Below are 19,743 nucleotides of genomic sequence, written 5' to 3'. Positions count from 1 at the left end.
GGAAGTTTTTATGACTTATTTTTCTGTTCTTCAACTGGTCTATTGGAACTCAGAGCCTTGATCAATCTGTTGGAATTTGGAGCCCTCATTGCTCCGTTCAAACTCAGGCTACCTTCATTGAACTATTAGAAGCTGGGCTCAAAATTTACCCATTCCGACTTGGATCCCAAAATTCTACCCTCGCTTCAAGAGGCAGGCCTTGTGAGAAAAAGGAAAGGGTTGTAGATTATTGGTGTATGCTGAGCCTGTCAAAGGTCCTTTTTACTCCTAGATTTAGGGGTTGGAGAGAATAAAGACAGGAGGAGTAGGGCAGCCTTCCTGGGTCAGAACTGAGAGAAGGGGGGGGGCTGATTTTTAGGGCAAATAGGGATTTAATCTAGGTATCTTCAAAACATTATTGGGGGAAAGAGACATGGGGGCTGTTTGGAGAAGGGGGATGGCAACTGAGGGAAGAATCCATTTTCACTAGTAAAGGGATAAACCAAATAAACCTTGACTTGAAGTACAGCTGAATTGTTTTGAATAATGACTTTTATGGATTTTTTATGTTTTTACATTGCCACCATTTCAGTTTATAGCTCCTCTTCCCTCCCAACATATATACAATGAGCCCTGCCTTGTAACAAAGAAAAATGGGTAAAGAAAACTACTGTCAGCAACTTTTTGACAGTAGTCTACATCATTCCAAACCCACAGTTCCTTATCTTCTCAGAGAAAGAAGAGAAATATATTTATTTTCTCCTTGGGAAGGGGAGGAGCCCATACTGATCATTAAATTTTTTGTGTTTGGCTTTATTTTAGTGTAGTTTCAATTTACGTTTTTTATCATTTTTATATATATTGCTTTTTGGGCAGCTAGGTGGCACAGTGGGTAGGGTGCCAGGCCTGGAGTTAGGAAGATTCGTCTTCCTGAGTTCAAATCTGACCCCAGACACTTACTAGGTGTGTGACCCTGGGCAAGTCATTTTAACCCTACTTGCCTCAGTTTCTTCCTGAACTGTAAAATGAGCTAGAGAAGAAAATGGCAAACCACTTCAGTATCTTTGCCAAGAAAACCCCAAATGGAGTCAGGAAGAAGAATAGGACACAACTGGACCACAGCAATTTATTATTCTCCTGTTTCTACTTATTTCATACTCTGCATTTCTTCATTATCTAGTGTTTTTTCTCTAAATTTCTCATATTTATTGTTTTTTATGCTACAATAATATATTATATGTTCATGCACCACAGTTTGTTCAACTGTTTCCTCAGCTAAATGGGTCCAGTTTTTGAAACCACAAAAAGTGTTGCTATGATTGTTTTTGTGTATGTGAGAGCTGTTTGTCTCCCTCTCCACCCCCCAGGACTATACTCTTAAGCATTGGGATCTCTGAATCAGAGATTATGAACAATTTAGGAGAATTTTTCTCCTACATTTTATTCCACATTGTTTTCCAGAATGGTTGGACCAGTTTGCAGGTCCATCAGCAGTGCTGTCTTCCTCATAGATCCTCCAGCATTGACTATTTTCATCTTTTGTTATGATGATTTGCTGAGTATGAGATGAAACTGCAGAATAGTTTTCTTTGCATTTCTGTTATTAATAGTGATTTGGAACATGTTTTTGTATGCTTGTTCACAGTTTGTAATTCTTTTGAAAACTTGATATTGACTGCTTAACTATTGGGTAACAGCTCTTTAGATAATTTGTGATTATGATGATAATAGCAGCTAGCATTTACATGGTGTTTTAAGTTTTGCAAAGCATCTTACAGACATCTCGTTTTTATGAACTATTGAATACAATGAATTTTCCCATTGATAACTTCCCTTCTTATGCATGATCATTGTTTTATGATTCAGAACCATTTGGTATCTGTGATTGATTGGTGTTAAAACAGGCTTTTGCATCATCAGGTAATTTAGAACTAATGAATACATGCTGTTGATTTCCAAATGTAACCCATCCCAGTCTCATCCCTACCCAATTCATGCCCAAGCTCATTCTCCATCTGGTACACCTATCCTACAAACATTGGCAAACTTATTTGATTGGCCGTCGGGCGTTATCTAGGCAATATTTTAATGCACTATTTTTTTCCAATTGTGGATTTTGAGACCAGCCTCACCATGCTGTGAGTTTATTTGAAGTTTTGTGTAGTGTTACAGGGGATGATGCAAAAAGTACAGTCATCTGATTAGAAGCATTTGGATAGGCTTGTAATTGATAAGGAATCCTTCATTCAGACTTGATGTAAAGTATATTTTTCATGATGTCTTGTTTGCTGTGAGTCTTATGTGATTTTGATATGTGCCTCCCAGATGCACATCTGAGGAGACTTCAAGTCTCCATTGTTTTGTTTTGTTTTTTGAGTCATATTCTTTTAAATCACTGAATAATAGCCAGGCATGATGATGCACATCTATAATCCTTGCTACTGGGGTAGGTTGATGGATCCCCTTGATTTCGGGAGTGCTGAGCTGCAGTGTGGCTGAAGCTAATGGTGTGTGCTAAGTGCAGCACCAACGTGGTCAGCCTTTGGGAGTGGAAGACCACCAGGCTGCCTAAGGAGGAGCAAAGTGGCGCAGGTCGTAGACGGAGCAGAGTGAAGCTTCCATAACAGTCGGTTTTGGATCAGGCTTGTTTAGTGGCTGCTGTATGTTCTCCGTCTTGGACTGGTTGAGGAGACCCATTCTCCAAAGAAGAAAATCAGTGAAAAATAAATAGTGGTGTATTGTGTTCTCTGTATCTTTGAGTCAATAGAGTTGACTGTAAAGTTGTGGTCTTTTGTAGAAAATTGTCTAAGAAAATAACGCTTAAATGGTTTTTGTTGAGGTTACTGTTGATGTGAGCATGGACTGTTGTGACCATTTGAATAAATGGGGTGCTAGTTGCTGCTGTTTTCTCAATTCCCTCCTTTCCTTTCTCCCCTACCCATTTTTGCTTTTTGTTTTTTGGGAGCAGGGTAAGAGCAAAATCCGTGACTTTTTCAGTTTTTAGGAATCTTCACCTCTTTTGATTATCTGCTAATTGATCCTTGAGTGCTTCAGGAATTGTTTCCTGTAGCATGGATTTTTTCTGTGTCTAATTGGCCATTTCTAATGGCTCCCAACTTGTGGTTTAAGTACAATTGTCACTTCTTCACAAAGCCTGAATTGAATATGATGATTTCATATCTTTTTCATGGGAATGATATACTACCATAAAAAATCCTCACAATTCTGCTATTTTACTTGTGTTTGATTCCATCTGGTTTTATCTGCAAATTCATTCAGGATGAACTGGCTTAATCTGGATCTCACAACATCTTTGTTGGATTGTTTTCTTAACAACTTTTCATTGTTTTGAGATAATACTGCTTGTAGTTTTCCAACATTTTTCTGTAGTTTTACAGTTGAGTTTGTATTCAACTTGTATTGCCCTTGGCTGCCATTTGAGGTAGTATATACCTGCCAATGAGGTAGTATTTGCTGGTTGAAATACTTTATGGGCTTTTTTTCCCCACTCTTTTGTTGTGATGACTGTTGTACAGGAGTTGAAATTTTAAGAAATGTGATTAATGAACTTCTGTGAAGATGGAGGAGTAAAAGATCCATGGAGAACCTTCTCAGTATCCCAAATGAGCCAAAAATTGTGTCAATAAATGCCTGAAAGAGTGAAAAACACTATCATTTTTCAAGAGAAAAATTTTGGGGGGAAAAATTCAAGGCTTACTAAACATGAGAAAAGGTTCTGATACAATCAAAATGAATATAAGAGTAGAGACATAAACACCAGACAAATAGAATGTATAAAATACAAAACAGAAGCATTAATCTTTTTAGGACACAATGGATATTGGAACAGTGGATGTAGTAAAGGAATTTAAGGAAGAAATGAATTTAAGAAAAATGCCATGGAGGAGCTGAAATAAAATGAAAAGAAACTGAATGAGAACTTTCCTGAGATTTCTGAAACAACAGCTTAGAAGTATCTGAAGAAAAAGGTAACATGTTTAAAATAGAATTATTTCCCTGGAGGACAAAATTGAAGAAACCAAGAAAGGGAAACATGCTCAAAAAATTTCACAACTGGACAAAGATTTAGAACAGTTGGATAAATTGTATCTGGAAGCCAGAACAAGGCAAAAGAATATCAGAATTCTCAGTTTCTGGAAGCTGAAGAAAACAAGATGACGTTCTGGGAAACTATATAGGGAAATCTGAGAATATATTGAAAATGAGGGACAGATTATAAGTTAATGGAACAATTAATCCTAAGGTAATCTTGCCTAGATACATCATTGTTAGACTTCACGACTGCCCTGATAAAGAGATGATTTTGCAAGTCACTGAGAAAAGCATCTCATACCAGAAAACATCAGTTTGAATTATATAACATTTCTACCCAAACAAGAAAAAGGACAGAATCTGAAATAGTTTAGTTCTAAAAAATTAAAGCTATAAAATTTCATCCCAAATCCAGTTTAGTTTTCCATTTGTGCTAAGTTTCTAATAGAATCTTTTTGAAGACAAAAAAGGTGGTCATTTTGAGTCTACGGGGATTTCAAGGATTTGTGGAGGAGAGAGCCAGTCTTAAGGCAGCTTTGCAACAAGAAGGCAGATCATCGTCAAGGTATGAAAACCAAAGTGAGTTTTACAGTTTAACTCAATGTAATCACTCTAGGGAGATCGTTTTAGGGGTGAGGGAGAAGGGAGGAGGGAAGAAGAGAAATTGAGTATAAGCATCAAAGGTGAAGAAAATGGAGAACAAACAACAAAGAATAGGAAGAGAGGAGAAAGGGTAAGCACTCTTAATACTGATCTCAAAGGGGAGGAAGAGGGAACTGGAATTTTTAGAAAACTAATAGAACTTAAAGAGAGCCTGTTTGTTGAGTGCGATTGTTGTGTGTTAAGGTTGGAATCGGATTAAAATGAAATAAGGGCAATTTTATCCCTTTTACCTAAATGCTAATAAAATATAATTAAGGACAGACCAGAATTGAGATGAGAGATTGGGCTAGAAATGGTGATATCCAATTTCTTAAGTCTACTTTATATGTTCTGGATTTGTAGGAGCTACTGTAATTGTATGCAGTGTCTATACCTTTATCCTTTTTGGATGCTTACTTCAACCTCTGCTCTATCTGGTCAACTGATTCCACAGACAGCTGATTTGATGTGATTTGTTTCCTGTCTGTTGAAAAATGGCAAATTTAAATTTTTAATGTTTCTTGCCCTGTTTAGTGCCTTTCCGGCTCTTCTAAACGACTGTACTTAAGATTTGTATGAGAATTTTTAGGAGTCTACTTTCACTTTGGCTTTTAATTTTTTGATCATAAGCCATATTTGCCAGTGTAGTTTTCACTTTCTACCCGTGTTCACTTGTGTATTGAAGTTTTTGAATTTCAAAGTATATTGAAGATATATCTTGGAGAACGTTGTCAAGTTCTTTAGTAGAATTTCTGTACTACTCTCTGTAGTAGATATTGCGACATAAGCTAGTTATCTTCATGGTGGTATATTTGCTTATGTTGATTTTGAGAATCTTTTGAAATAATTTGAGTATACAATGAAACCAAACACAGCCAGCTTTTTTATTCATAAGCTGCTCATCCATGTAGTTGTGACCTCTTTTATGTATTCTAGTCATATTTCATAGTTAGAATGTCAAAGTGGATGTTTTCAGTTTCTCCCACTGATGTCAATTTGTTGGGCATTAGACATAAAGCATAATTGTTTTCTTGCCAGATTGAGAGTCTGCCCTTTATGTCCTATGCCAAAGAAAGTCACATAGGCAGCATACTTCATTAGGAATAGGAAATGCCTACCAGCTTGCAAATAGATAGTGAATTGAATGCATGTCGTTTTGAATCTTTCCCTTTTAAAATGCTTTATAAATTCTAAAAGCTGAGTTGCAAAAGAATATTTGAGAAATAATACTCAGCTCAGTTATAAAACTGCAGAGATTAAAAAGGTATACACAGAGTTCTTCAGTGAACCATTGTTATCTTTTTAAAATCTCTGAATAAAAACATATAAGGATGTTCTTTCCTTCTGGTTCTTTGTTACTAACTAAAAGCACTGTTGTCAATATTTTTGTATATATGAGACATTTGGAAACTGTTGATTCCTTTTAGTATGATTGACATATGTAGCACCCACCTTGTAGCTGAGATACAGCATTTCAGATAGCGTAGAAAATAATATATGGTTTTAAATTGACATCTAAGAATCACCTTACGGTTCTGGCAATAATTTAAGTACAGTAATCCAGTTTCTAGCTTAACACATTTATGTATTATTTAAATGTTTTTCTTCCATTCCTTGGTAAGGTAGGTATCTAATTAGGCTGATCTATTAAGGTGGATGTTAGCTGGGGAGAATCAGCAAACACATCTTACCTTGAGTTTGGTTACTCCTTTTTTCCTTTCACATGCGATCAGCTGTAAGTCCAATATGCAGGCCAGTCTCCTGAGAAGCACTTCTTTAACATTTCTTAATTCCTGCTTTTTCTTAAAGAACTTAGGAAATAATAGCAAATGTTTTGCTGCCCATCTTCACCTTTACCCTCCAGTAAAATAATCAGATTAGAGCATAGCAGCATTCTTTCCTTGTTCTGCATTTAAACCTTCATTTCTACTTCCAAAATTTGTAGTGTAGAAAAGGGGCTAGGATTAAATTGCCTAAAATATTTTATTCTCTTAACTAAGGGCTAAAATTCTCTCAATATGCAAGAAGTTTAAAAAGATTATTTCCTCAAACTCTCTTTATATGGCTACACACTCAAAATTTGTAACCTGGCTGGAATCATTTTTGTCAGCGAAAAATTAGAAGTGATTCTAACTCATCTGTATAACAGACAAATCATAGTGATTCAAAAGGGCAGGGGAGGGGAGAAGAGAAAAGAAGGAAAGGCTTTATTTGAGGGAGGGTTGGTAACTTCATTGGTTGGAATTCTCCCCCAAGCTAGGGAAATGTGACATCAGTCATGCTGGCTACTGAACTGGCTGTCCTCACCTGCTGCACTTAGGACTGGAGCTGTACAAACTTGGTACTATTTTCATAAGTGCCAGTGCTATATTATTGAATTGTATAGCTACTGGTGCCGTAATCAGACTGTGTTACAAATGAAGAATGTGGACTTCTAATAGCATATGGCCATGTAATTATAATCAAGCTTCTAGAGTGTCTCCAGCCACATCTGGATGATTGATTAAAGAAGTGGTATGCTGAAAACAATTACCCATTCCACCTCTGCCTTCTCTGGGATATGGCAGCATCCGCTAGGGACTGGCTGATCATCTCATTAAAGTATTTTCTTTAAGTGTGATCCTTGCATTTTCTGTGCAAGGATTCAAAATCCGTGGAAGCTGTGGTGGTTAATGAGTGTCATATAGTTTCCATTGATTTCTTCAAGAAGATGTTACTTGCATTTTTCATAGTTGATAGAATTGAGAAGCAAGAAGGGACCTTAGAAATATTTTAGTAGACCTCATAATCCAGATGAGGAGACTGAAACCTAAGCAGTTAAGTGATTGGCCTACAGTCACTCGGTTGTTAATGACTGACCTAAGATTCAAACTCAGTTTTTCTGACTTCCAATTCTTCACACTCAGCTATGTGACTAGATCTCATTCCACAGTAAGGGTCTTTGTCACACCTGCCTTGGTTAACAAATTTAATAGCTCTTTGGCTCAGAGTCCAAAAACTCATCTTTAAGCTGTACCTTGTATAAGGCATATAACACTGATGAACATTAGTTTCTCCTGATTTCTGAAATGTTCAGAGATAGCTGGGAAAGGCAGTTGTCTCAAAATTGAGAACCTTTAGCAGGATTTTTTATAAATAGTCTCAAATTTAGACTATTTTACATAGCCAGTTATTTGTATTTTCTGGGCAAGCCCTCTGGTAAGTGCTAGAATTATGTGAATTGGACCATTCTTTTACCTCTCCAAATTCAACCTGTAATCCTGTTTATTAAACTGTATAAAGTTTATGTTTCTAAGTCAACAGATTAAAGACCCAAGTGTGCACAAGTCATGTGCTAGTTCTGTGGGGGAGGCAAGAAAGTATAGAGGACAGTCTTTGTCCTCAAATACATAATCTTTTGGGAAAATTAGATAGTACATCTGTAATTCAGTAATTCAAAGGAGACAAATAATTTTCAGATGTGTGATTGGGAAGGTTTTCCAGGAATATGGAACTTGAGCTGACCCTCAAGGACTGTGGAGGAGTGGGATGTGGTTGGGGAGGAGAAGAAGGAAACATTTCAAATAGGAGGAAAGGTTAAAGCAAAGGCTTGGAGGTAGGGACAGTCTGCCTGGAGAGGATGGTTCATTTTGAGGTTATCAAGTGTAAGAAGAGCTTTAAATATTAGCGTTTTTGAAGGCCTGGAATGTCAGGATAAGGAGTCTAGGTTTTGTCCAATTTTGTGTAAGGAAATGACAAAGTGTTTTTGGAAGAATTAGTTTGATGTGCTGATTGGATTTTAAGGTGGGGGCGGGATTGGACAAGTAAGGGAGAGCAGTTAGGAAATTGTGGATCGTTTTTTTTTTGCTTGAGTTAAAATTCCTTTTCTTTTGTTTAGGATATTGATACTGGTGTATTAAGTGAAAATTCAGATGATTCAGTTTCAGACCAATTCAGTGTTGAGTTTGAAGTTGAGTCTATTGATTCAGAAGATTATAGCCACAATGAAGAAGGACAAGAACTCACAGATGAAGATGATGAGGTGGGTTTTTTTTTTTTTAACATAGCTGCTTAAGAAATAAGTGAAGTGTTTTCCTTGTTTTTAGTGCATTCTGTACAGCAAATTGAAATGTTAATCCCGATTTTTGAATGTATTGGTTCATTTAAAATTCCAGAAATTTCTTTATCTTTGTCTTCATCACCCTTCACGCATTAAAGAAAAGTCTGTTTACCTTGTAATTCTGAGAGGTAGCTAACACAAGCAGTATCATTCTCATTTTGTAGATAGAAGTTTAGAAAGGTGAAGTTACTTGCCCTTGGCAAGTTGCGGAGCCTGTCTGGGCTCTGCTCAGCTCCAGTGCTGTGCTTCTGTTTGCTTGTGGGTCAGCTCTTCATTTTCGAAACTCCACTTCTAGTAAATCTAGGGAACTTGTTTAGATAAAATGAAGTAATAGATTGGTATTAATGGAGTTGTTGGGCCTTGTTTTAGATATCCCAGGTAACCTTATATCAGGCAGAGGATAGTGACACTGACTCGTTTGATGAAGATCCTGAAATATCCTTAGCTGTAAGTATAAAATTCTGATTTCCTGCGATACAAAAGCAAATGACAGTGAGATGTGAATTTAGAGTTAGGGTTAGAAAAGTATATCCACTTTGTAAGAAGTAAAAAAATTTGTGGAATTTACTTTATTTTTAACATTACAATATACATTAATGACTTAAGGCAGTCATCTTTTGCTACATATTTGTTTATTGGAATGTGATTAATATTTTTTTGTTAAATGCTCACATTTATGCCACACACTTAGGATTTCCTGTTCATTAATTAACTGATGTTGAGAAAGATTTTGTTAAAACTGTTGTTTTAGCTTCTTATTTGGTTAATATTGCTAGTTATTCTTTCCTTCTAAGAATAGATTAGTAGTAAAGTGTATTTTCGTATGCTAAAGAAGAAAAAAGATTATAAAATCAGGTATACACCATAGGGATATCTGTGTTTACCTGACTTTAAATACTCTCTTTGTATGTAGAATAAGAAAAAAGGTTAAAAAAGGTGGCCTGGGTGCTACATTTTGAGGACAGAGGATGGCAGGGGGATGACACAGCACTCAGTATCCTTGTGCCAAACAACTTCTAAGGAAGATTGTCCCCCCACGGTGAACTTAGGGAAGGATGTGGTGCAAGGCCTGGATGAGTTGCGAAGTGCATTTCTGTTAGAGGGAATGTCCAAATCATTGAGATCAAAGGTATTTGAGAATTGTAAGAACACCATAATACTGCGTGACTTGAAAAGAAAACTTTAAATTTCATTGTAATGTTGGAAGACAAAAACTAGAAAATTAAAATGACTTCATAATATTGATATAGTTGAGGTCAAGTTGAGTAAGCTGTTTCATATAACATACTGTATATAAAAATTTTGAAGTACATAGTCACATAGTAGATCTAGCAATAGTTTTATCTCATCCTAACAGAAACAGTAACATATACCGTTATGATTTTAAAAGAACTTAGTGAAAACTATTTTCTAACATTCTTTTATGACTTCCATTTTAATATTATAAGATAGCATTGTAGACACTGGGCATGCTTGGTTTTGTGAGATGATGTGCTTTAAAGTCCATTGGTGTCAGACTAAATATAGGGGCCACCGATTTCTACATCAAGATCCCTGTGGGCTACTTATTGACTTATGTTACCTCTGTTTTATTGTATTTATTTATTTTGTAACATTTCCCAGGCACATTTTATTCTGGTTCCAGGGAGTGCTTGGAAGTGTTGTGGTGCATCAGTGAACTCTGTGTTTGATGCCTCTCCTCTGGTCTTTAAGCCTGACTGGTCAAGAATTTTGCTTTCACCCATCAGTTATAACTGCATTTGACATTGTTTGCATCATTCTGCCCTTATCTCCAGCTTCTCTTCAGACTGAGCCTTATTGGTTTGTTAGTGACTCAGGGTTCAGGTTTTTTTTTTCTTTTAATTTACATTGTTGTAGTTGTATGTATGGTTCTACTTATCTGTTTGTATCATTTTATGCAGTTGTTCCTAAGTTATTCTCATAGTTACTATTTCTTATTGTGTAACACTATACTATTACATTCATGTACTGCAATTTAGTCATTGTCCATTTGCTGGACAATCTGCTTTACCATCATAAAAAGTGCTGAATATGAATCTATATGCTGATCACCCTACTTTTCTACCTGTACCTCATACTGTTTCCCTTCATGGACTCAATGCTCCAGCTAAACTGGATTATTTGGTATCTCTTGAATGTGTCTTGTACCTCATTGCCTTTGTTCAAGCCATTTTCTCTACCTAGCATGTCTATCTAGCTAAGTGACTCAGTGAATAGAGGGTTTACTAGAGTCAGGAGGAACTGAGTTCAAATCCATTCTCAAACACTTATTAGGTTTGTGACCCTGGGTAAATCACCTAATCTTTGCTTTCCTCAGTCTTCCCCTACTCTAAAATAGGGATAACAAATAGCACCTACCTTGCAGAGTTGTTGTGAAGATCAAATGAGAGAATATTTGTAAAGTGCTTAGCACAGCCCCTGGCGTATTGTAGGTGCTGTATAAATGCTTATTCTCTTCCCTTCCCTTCCTCCTCACTTTTGACTTTCTACCTATCCTTTCCAATTCAGTTTAGAATGCTCATCATTCATAAAGATTTTTCTAATTTCCCCTCAATGACTTTCTCCCCTCAAATTTTACATAGCATTTGGTTATGAAATCTTTCCTTAATACACAAGTGTTTTATGTACTTTTTTGCATTCTAGTAGTATGTATGTCTTATGCCTCTACTAGAATAGCTCTGTGAGGGCTATGTTTTCTCTCAACTTCATACCTTCCTCAGGATCTTGCACAATGCTGTGTTCACTGTTAATACTTCACTTCTTAAATATTGTCTGTTGTGGAGGCCTTGGAATGGTGGGCTGAGGAGTCTGGACTTTTATGTTGTAGGTAGTGAAAACCATTGGATGCTTTTGAATAGGGAAATGACATGAGAAACACTGGCTCTAATGTGCAGGATGGATTGGTGGAAAGCTCGTTTAAATCATTTCATTACTCTAGATAATAAAGATCCTGAATGGCAATAAGAATGGGAAGAATTTTTGGATGTTGTGTTTCAGAGGAAGTATGAGGAGACTATAATGACTGAATTTGGGGGTAGAAGGAAATGGGGGGAGTCAGAGGTGGTTCCACTCCTTTGAGAGTTTGGTATTATTAGCAGAAACAAAAGAGTCAGGAGGGAAGGCTGATTTTTGTTTCTCTCTTGCTTCTCTCTTTGACCCCATCTCAACAAACACCAAACCTGCAGACAAAGCCTTTTACTGAAACTTGTTTTCTGTATTGTTTCTCATAAGATGGTAGTGAGGGACCTTCGCTAAAATCCTAGCTTAATGTCTTGTTATATAATTCAGGTAATCCTGAATTTTCAAGTTATTCCAGTGAGACTCAGACTTTTTAGCAAATTTAGTAAATTCCTACCAAGGTGAGAAGTCTAGGCCAAGTGAAGCACTATTAGTCTGTTCTCTCAAGATCAACCCAAGATCTCTCAAGATCAGAGAAGTTTATCACCAGAAGTGATAAGTTGGAAACCCTGTGCTAAGGTGCAGCATATGTACGTCAATACAGTGAGAATATGCTCACATGAGTGAAATCATAGATCTTCGAGGCATAAGAAACAAGTAAAAGTTAAGCTTAGTGTTAAGAAGAGAGACTGCTGAATTACTATGGCTTCTTTCTCTAGTTTAGCTCTCTAGAGCTAAGCAGTTGACAAACTTAAAGATAACAGACTGTTTAGTAACCTCTGTACCCATTCCAAAATATTTTCTCTTCCAAACGTATGCTTACTAAATATTTTCGTTTCACTTTGTCCCTGAAATGACTACCAGGGATTCGTTTGAATTTGCAAGCCTTTTGAAAAAAAATGGAGCTATCACTCCTGGGAGGTTTGCTGAGGCTCAGAATTAATTTCTTTTAATTTAGGTTTTCTTCCTAACACAGCTTGATATTTGAAAGAAGACTTTTGTTTAGAGTGAAAGGATTATAGGTAATTTGGGGACATGAAGAACATTGGCGGGCACATATGAGTTGAGGATAATATAAGGAAATGCTAAGGGGGAATCACATTAGGATACATAGAGGGAGAAATGAGAGAAAGTACAATGGTAATGAAGATGTCAAAGACAGGTTTCATCTAGGGTTAACCTTCTCCACAGGGCAAGAGAACTAGAGGGGGATCCATTAGATGATTTTCATTCATAATTCCAGCCATCCTCTCAGCCTTTTCCACCTCTCCATTGTTCAGTGTTCTCAATATCTAGTATTATTAATTAGGCTGTATTATAAAGTAGACTTTTCTGAGTTTGGCCTGGGAACCTAACTTCTGTTTCTAGCAATATTTCTATGAAGACATTCATTTTCACTTTCAAAAAAACCTGATTTGTAAAATAACCAAAATCATTTGTAAGGTGGGAACTGGCTACAAATGTAAGTTGGCTAGTTTCCTATAAATTGCATTAATCTCTATTTTACAAAAAGGGGGAGGGGGGGCAATAGATAAAACAGATTCTTCTGAATACTACCCAATCAAAATAGACATGGTAGCAGATGGTTCCTGACAGTTACGGATAAGGATGGATTCCTATTGAAAAAAGGTCTACCACTAAGAGAAATAGAATGCCTCACGTCAGAATCTCCAAAAGGTGAAAAGACCACTTATCCACAATTTCAGGTTTCAGGAGAAGTTGCTAAGAGTTAAAGATGGGGTAGAATTTGAAATGTTTTACAAAATAAGCTACCAAATCTTTTTATTGCAAAACCTGATTTTTACAAACAAACTGAATAAATTGGCATGACTAGCATTGTTATTTCTGGTTATTTAAGAACTATTGAAACTAGTTCTACTTCTTTTTTCATTGCAGGACTATTGGAAGTGTACTTCCTGTGATAAAATGAACCCTCCACTTCCACCACATTGCCATAGATGCTGGGCTTTGCGAGAGAATTGGCTTTCTGAGGGGAAAGGTGACGTGTCAGATAAAGGCAGACTAGAACGCCCCACACAAGGGGAGGAAGAGGGCTTTGATGTTCCAGATTGTAAGAAAAATAAAATGAATGACTGTCAAGATTCATGTGTTGAGGAAAGTGATGAAAAAATAGTACAGACGTCAGACTCCCAAGAAAGTGAGGATTATTCTCAGCCATCGACATCTAAAAGTATCATCTGTAGTAGTCAGGAAGATGCTGGAGAATTTGAGAGAGAAGAAGTGCAAGACAAAGAAGCAAGTGTGGAATCCATTCTTCCCCCTAGTACAGTAGAGCCCTGTGTCATCTGTCAGAGCCGACCTAAAAATGGATGCATTGTTCATGGAAGGACAGGACATCTTATGGCATGTTTTACATGTGCTAAGAAGCTGAAAAAGAGAAATAAGCCTTGTCCAGTGTGTAGGCAGCCAATTCAGATGATTGTGTTAACTTATTTTCTCTAAATGTGATGTACTAAAAATGGAACCATGTATGAACCTTGTGTATGAAACTCTTAAAGAATGTTCACACGACTTGTGAACTTTATTTAAAATTTTATTTTTGTACGTTTTTTTTCTGGGATGACTTCTAATCCATATTAGTTAAATCTCATGCAATTTACTTTTTGGAAGAATTTTTTTATTCTCTTCCTTTGGGAAAAAACATTTTTATTACTATTTTTTCCATTTTTGCATTTTTATTAGTTTTCATTTGTATTATTTATAGAGGCAGCCAGGTATAGTGGATAGAGTGCAGGTCAGATACTACATGGGACACTTACAGCTCGTTTGACCCCGGATGAATCATTGAACCTCTTTGTGCTTTAGTTGGTTCCCAAAATTTATGTGCCAAGTCAGATCATTTGAGAGTAAGTCATAAACACTCATACTGGGTTATATTGAAACTATAGATCCTTTACTGTTTGCATCTGTTAAGAATCACTAGTTATTTTGAAGATTGACTTTCTTTTTGTTAAGTAATTTCCTTATCTACTTTGGGAGTGTGAAATTTTTTGAAAAAATTGTGTAAATAGTAAATTTAATAAATATTATTTAAGTTGTATACTGTTGGTGAAATGTGGTGATGATTCATGAAAATGATTGTTTTTGATTTGCAAATAAGTTCAGGTTTCTGATTCTTTGAAGTTTTATCTGTCCTTACTTCCAAGAATCTTAGGAAAAATCTCCTAGGAAAAACCTGATAGTTTTCATTTGTTATTTAGAGATCTTTTTATATTGCATAGACAAATACAAAAGAAAGGGTGGCTTTATGTTTTTTAGAGCCCATCATAGTTCTTTTATAAATTTTTAAAATTTATTTGTAGTTTACAACATTCAGTTCCACAAGCTTTTGAGTTTTAAATTTTCCCCTCTCCCCCAAGATGGCATGCAATCTGATATAAGTTATATATACATTCATATTAAACATTTTCACATTAGTCATGTGGTAAAGAAGAATTAGAATGAATGGAATGAGCCACGAGAAAGAAGAAACAAAACAGAGAACAAATACTATGCATTCAGACTCTAATTCCATCTCTGGATGTGGATAGCCTTTACCATCATGAGCCTTTTGGAGTTGTCTTAGAACCTTGCATTGCTGAGACTAGCCAAGTCTATCAAAGTTAGTCAAAATACAATATGACTGTAACTGTACATAGCATATTCTCCTGGTTCTGCTCCCTTCACTTAGCATCAGTTCATTTAAGTCCAGGTTTTCCTGAAGTTCCCGTGCTCATTATTTTATAGCACAATAGTATTCCATTACTTTCATATACCACAACTTGTTCAGCTGTTCCCCAATTGATGACAATCCCCTCAATTTCCAATTCTTTGCCACCACAAGAAGTTGCTGTAAATGTTTTTGTACATGTGGGTCCTTTTTCCATTTGTATGATCCCTTTGGGATACAGCCCTAAAAATGGTATTGTTGGGGCCATCATAATTCTTTCTATACTCCTTTGCCACCAGGACCATACCAGGCAGGTCTTTTTAAGGGCCTCAAGTACAATGTAGCAATGCCCCTTTGGATGAATGATAGCTTACCCCAGACCTTTTTCACACTTCAAATTAGGATTAGAATTGGGAAAATCTGTTTCTACCAAGTTGAACATAATTCAGATGTAACTCATTATGTTATCTTAATCTGGACATATGGCCCCAGGTGGTGTCTTGGTTTCAACAACCAGGTCCAGTTTTTAAAAAAAATTCAGGAATTACACAAATGAAAGCATGTTCTTAAAGAATCTTTTGGTTTTTTTAGGCTGTCAAAATATTTACTAGATGTAGTTAAACCATTGGTACATGCTTGAATTTAATGTTTTAAAAGTTGGGGACATCAGTCACAATTACATAAAACTGATATTAACATGAATTTCTGCTCTTCCATGCAAATGAAGGTGATCCATTTTTAAGATTTTGCATAGGGGCACCTCCAAAGCAAATAGATTGTGATTTGTTTTTTTTTGGAAGCAGATTTACCTTCACAACTATTGTTGCTTAGTTTGTGAATTCTTCGAACTGCAGATTATTTGCTGACTGGAAAGCTAATTTAAATTTGAAATTTTATTGCACCAATTTAGGTGACTAATGTGTTTGTGCAAGTTAAGATAAGGAAATAAAATAAACTGGAGTCCATTTCTGTTTGTATTGAAGACTGGTAGTGAACCAGATAGCTGTACATCTGGATCATTTCCCTAGAATGTCTGCTCCAACTCTTGCTCAGACTGGGCCTACTCAACCCCCGTGGCTGCCCAACCTGGTGTGTGTGACAATGCTGTTGAGTCCAACTTGGACTGGAATCAAAGTGTTGCAGCTTGTACCACTCAGTGGTGCTGCCCCATGCTGGGCTCACTGTTGGTGATCACTTGCTGTGGTGCTAAAAGTGGCAGTTGTGTGTGTATGTGTTCGTCCTTTGTTACTGAAGAAGACCATGTCATCAGAGAAATGATGACATGACTTGCACTTGACTTTGTTTTGCGTGAGGGAGGGCTGTGCACATCACCAGCTTCACTGCCCCTCCAGAGCCATCTGAATCTAGTGACTAGATATTCATCAGGATGATTGGAGATGACCCAGGATGAGGCAATTGGGGTTAAGTGACTTGCCCAAGGTCACAGAGCTAGTGAGTGTCAAGTGTCTGAGGTGAGATTTGAACTCCGATCCTCCTCACTCCTGCATTGGTACTCTATCCATTGCACCACCTAGCTGCCCCAGGATGGGATCAAGAGAGTAAATAAAGGAGTTGTTCCAAGCAGGAAGTATCAACTCATGTTTTGAAACCAGAAGAAAGTCAATTACAGGTCAACAAGCATTTATTAGAAATGCCTAGAACGTCGTTCCCCAATTGATAAATGGTCAAAGGATATGAACAGGCAATTTTCAGAGGAAGAGGTTAAGGCTATCTATAATCGTATGAAAAAATGCTCTAAATCACTGTTGGTTTGAGAGATTCAAATCAAAACAACTCTGAGGTACCACATCACACCTAGAAGATTGGCAAACACGACAGAACAAGAAAATGATAAATGCTGGAAAGGATGTGGGAAAGTTGGAACACTAATTCATTGTTGGTGGAGCTGCGAGCGCATCCAACCATTCTGGAGAGCAATTTGGAACTATGCCCAAAGGGCTACAAAAATGTGCATACCCTTTGACCCAGCAATATTGCTACTAGGACTATATCCCCAAGAGATCATAAAAATGGGAAAGGGTCACACATGTACAAAAATATTTATACCAGCACTCTATGTAGTTGCCAAAAACTGGAAGTCAAGGGGATGTCCATCAATTGGGGAATGGCTGAATAAATTATGGTATATGAATGTAATGGAGTACTATTGTGCCATAAGAAATGATGAACAAGAAGACTTCAGAGAGGCCTGGAAGGACTTATATGACCTGATGCTGAGTGAAAGGAGCAGAACCAGGAGAACTTTATGCACAGCAACAACCACAGTGTGTGAGAGTTTTTTCTGGTAGACTTAGATTTTTGTAATAACACAAGAACTTCTTACCAAAAAAAAAAAAACATTCCAATGGAGGATCTCAAGGCAAAATGCCTGCCACACTCAGAGAGAGAAATATGGAAGTCACTCACATATTGTAGCAGATTATGTTTGTGTATGTGTATGTGTTTGTGTATCATGTTCTGATTTGTTATACGATTTCTTTCATTTATCTTAGTCTGACTACATAGCATGACTATAGTGAAAATATACTCAATAGGAAAGTATATGTGGAATCTATACAGAATTGTATGCAGTCGTGGGGAGGGAGGGGGGGAGTGGGGGGTAGGTGGGGGGGATAAAATCACAATTGTATGGCAGTGATTGTTAAACATTACAAAATAAAAAAAAAAAAAAAGAAATGCCTAGAACAATTCTAAGTGCTGGGGATACACAGAAAGGCAAAAACAACAATCTTTCCCCTCAAGGAGCCAGCAGTTCAATGGGAGAAAACATGCAAATAAAAATGTACATAGAAAGCAGAAAGAAGAAAATCATGGTGTTGTGCCCTCATCTAGGAAAACTGGAACCCCTTGCAGAAGGTAACATCTGAATTGAGTCCTGTGCCAGACAGGCAGCTACCCTAAGTGATGTTGGGCAGCAGTCGGGCTGCTGGGATCAGGGTGGCGAAGCAGGCAAGGACTGGATAGGAGTGGGAACTGTATTTAAAGGATCTTGGCCAGGGTAGCATTCAATTCGGTATTCATTTGCTAAATATTTTGATTTGCACAGCACTTTTTTAGACAGTGAGAAGATATGTTGAAAAATAAACGTTTCTCTCTTTAACGGACTCTACAGTCTAGTCCAGTGGATGAGACAGGTACACTATAAGTTTTAGTGCAAATTAGCATGAGAGATTGGACGTGATAAGGGTATCTGAAGTGCATTGAGGATTCTAAGAGGTATAAAACTGTGAGAGCATGGGTGGGTGGGTATTGGGGTGGGGATGTAGTCTGATGTAGAACCGAGCATTGAATGGATTAAGGAGAGAACTGTGAAATAAAGCTTTAAAGTTGGAGCTTATGCTTCATTTAATCTTTGATTTAGAAGATGTATTTCCAGACTTTATGGAATGGCCTAGGAGCATTATTATAAATGTCTGTCACCACTGTTGGTACTGTGAAATAATTCTAAACTCCTAGGACTTACTAGAATTAGTGGGGGTGGGGTTGGATGCTGAAGACATGGGAGTTTGCTCTATTTTGTTTGATGCATCATGCCTCTCAGCTTTCCCTGACAGCTTTAGATTGCTCGTACAAAGTAGTATTCAGTGATAATATCTCCAAATTCTTTTCAGGGTAATTTTTAAACATGAGAAGTTCTTATTGATACAAAAGCTAAGCTGTAAGCATCAAATGGTACTACTATGGTTTTTTTTAAATGCCTGCATAAATTTTTGAATTTGAAATTTTGGTACAGGAGACTGTTGGAAAAGATGGAAGTGAAATTCACATTTAAAAAAAAAAAAACTTGTTACTACAGGTATTACTTGATGAAGATTCAGTTATCTCTGCATGCCAGTAGATAGTTGTTAAACCACAGAGGGCAGAACTAAGGCAGGACTAGGGATGCCTTAAAGGATGGCAGATTTCTATTTAACAGAAAGGAAAATGTCTTGACAACTAGAGTAGTCTAAAAGTCAGACTTGACTACCTGGAGTTGTAGTGAGTTCTTCATGGCTGGAGATGATGCTTGAGCTTTGTAATTCCATGACTGCAATATAAAATGGTCAAAAAGACATGTGTGTATACATACGTGTGTATGCATGTACATGGTATGATATGTATGTATGAATACAAACATATGCACATACACAGTTTAGGCACAGTTTTTTTGTTTTTTAGAGTCATTTATTAAATATTTACCAGCTTCTCTCTCTAGACATAGCATGATATGAATTGGGCTAAAATGGGATTGTAATTGACTTGAAGCTAAATACAGTATGCTTTAAGAAAATTAAAAAAAATTTTTTTCCATTAAAGTTATCTTTCCTCCCACTTTCCCCCTTCAGAAAAAAAAGAAAAGCAAACCTTTTATGCATAGTCA

General features: G+C 36.8%; 1 protein-coding gene across 5 annotated transcripts in view; it reads left to right on the top strand.

Annotated features, from left to right (window-relative positions):
* Positions 1–14,753, top strand: part of LOC140516655 (E3 ubiquitin-protein ligase Mdm2-like) — a 29,861-nt gene extending 15,108 nt beyond the window's left edge. For all 5 annotated transcript variants that reach the window (XM_072627654.1, XM_072627651.1, XM_072627650.1 and 2 more), the window contains 3 exons: positions 8,552–8,695; positions 9,143–9,220; positions 13,589–14,753. In XM_072627654.1, coding sequence (XP_072483755.1) covers positions 8,552–8,695; positions 9,143–9,220; positions 13,589–14,155 — 789 coding nt within the window. In that variant the 3' untranslated portion in view covers positions 14,156–14,753. The remainder of the gene's footprint in view (positions 1–8,551; positions 8,696–9,142; positions 9,221–13,588) is intronic.
* Positions 14,754–19,743: the final 4,990 nt, after the last annotated feature.

The sequence above is a fragment of the Notamacropus eugenii genome, chromosome Y (genome assembly GCF_028372415.1).
Source record: "Notamacropus eugenii isolate mMacEug1 chromosome Y, mMacEug1.pri_v2, whole genome shotgun sequence".
Taxonomy (NCBI): domain Eukaryota; kingdom Metazoa; phylum Chordata; class Mammalia; order Diprotodontia; family Macropodidae; genus Notamacropus; species Notamacropus eugenii.
This window is presented reverse-complemented; position numbering and strand designations above follow the sequence as displayed.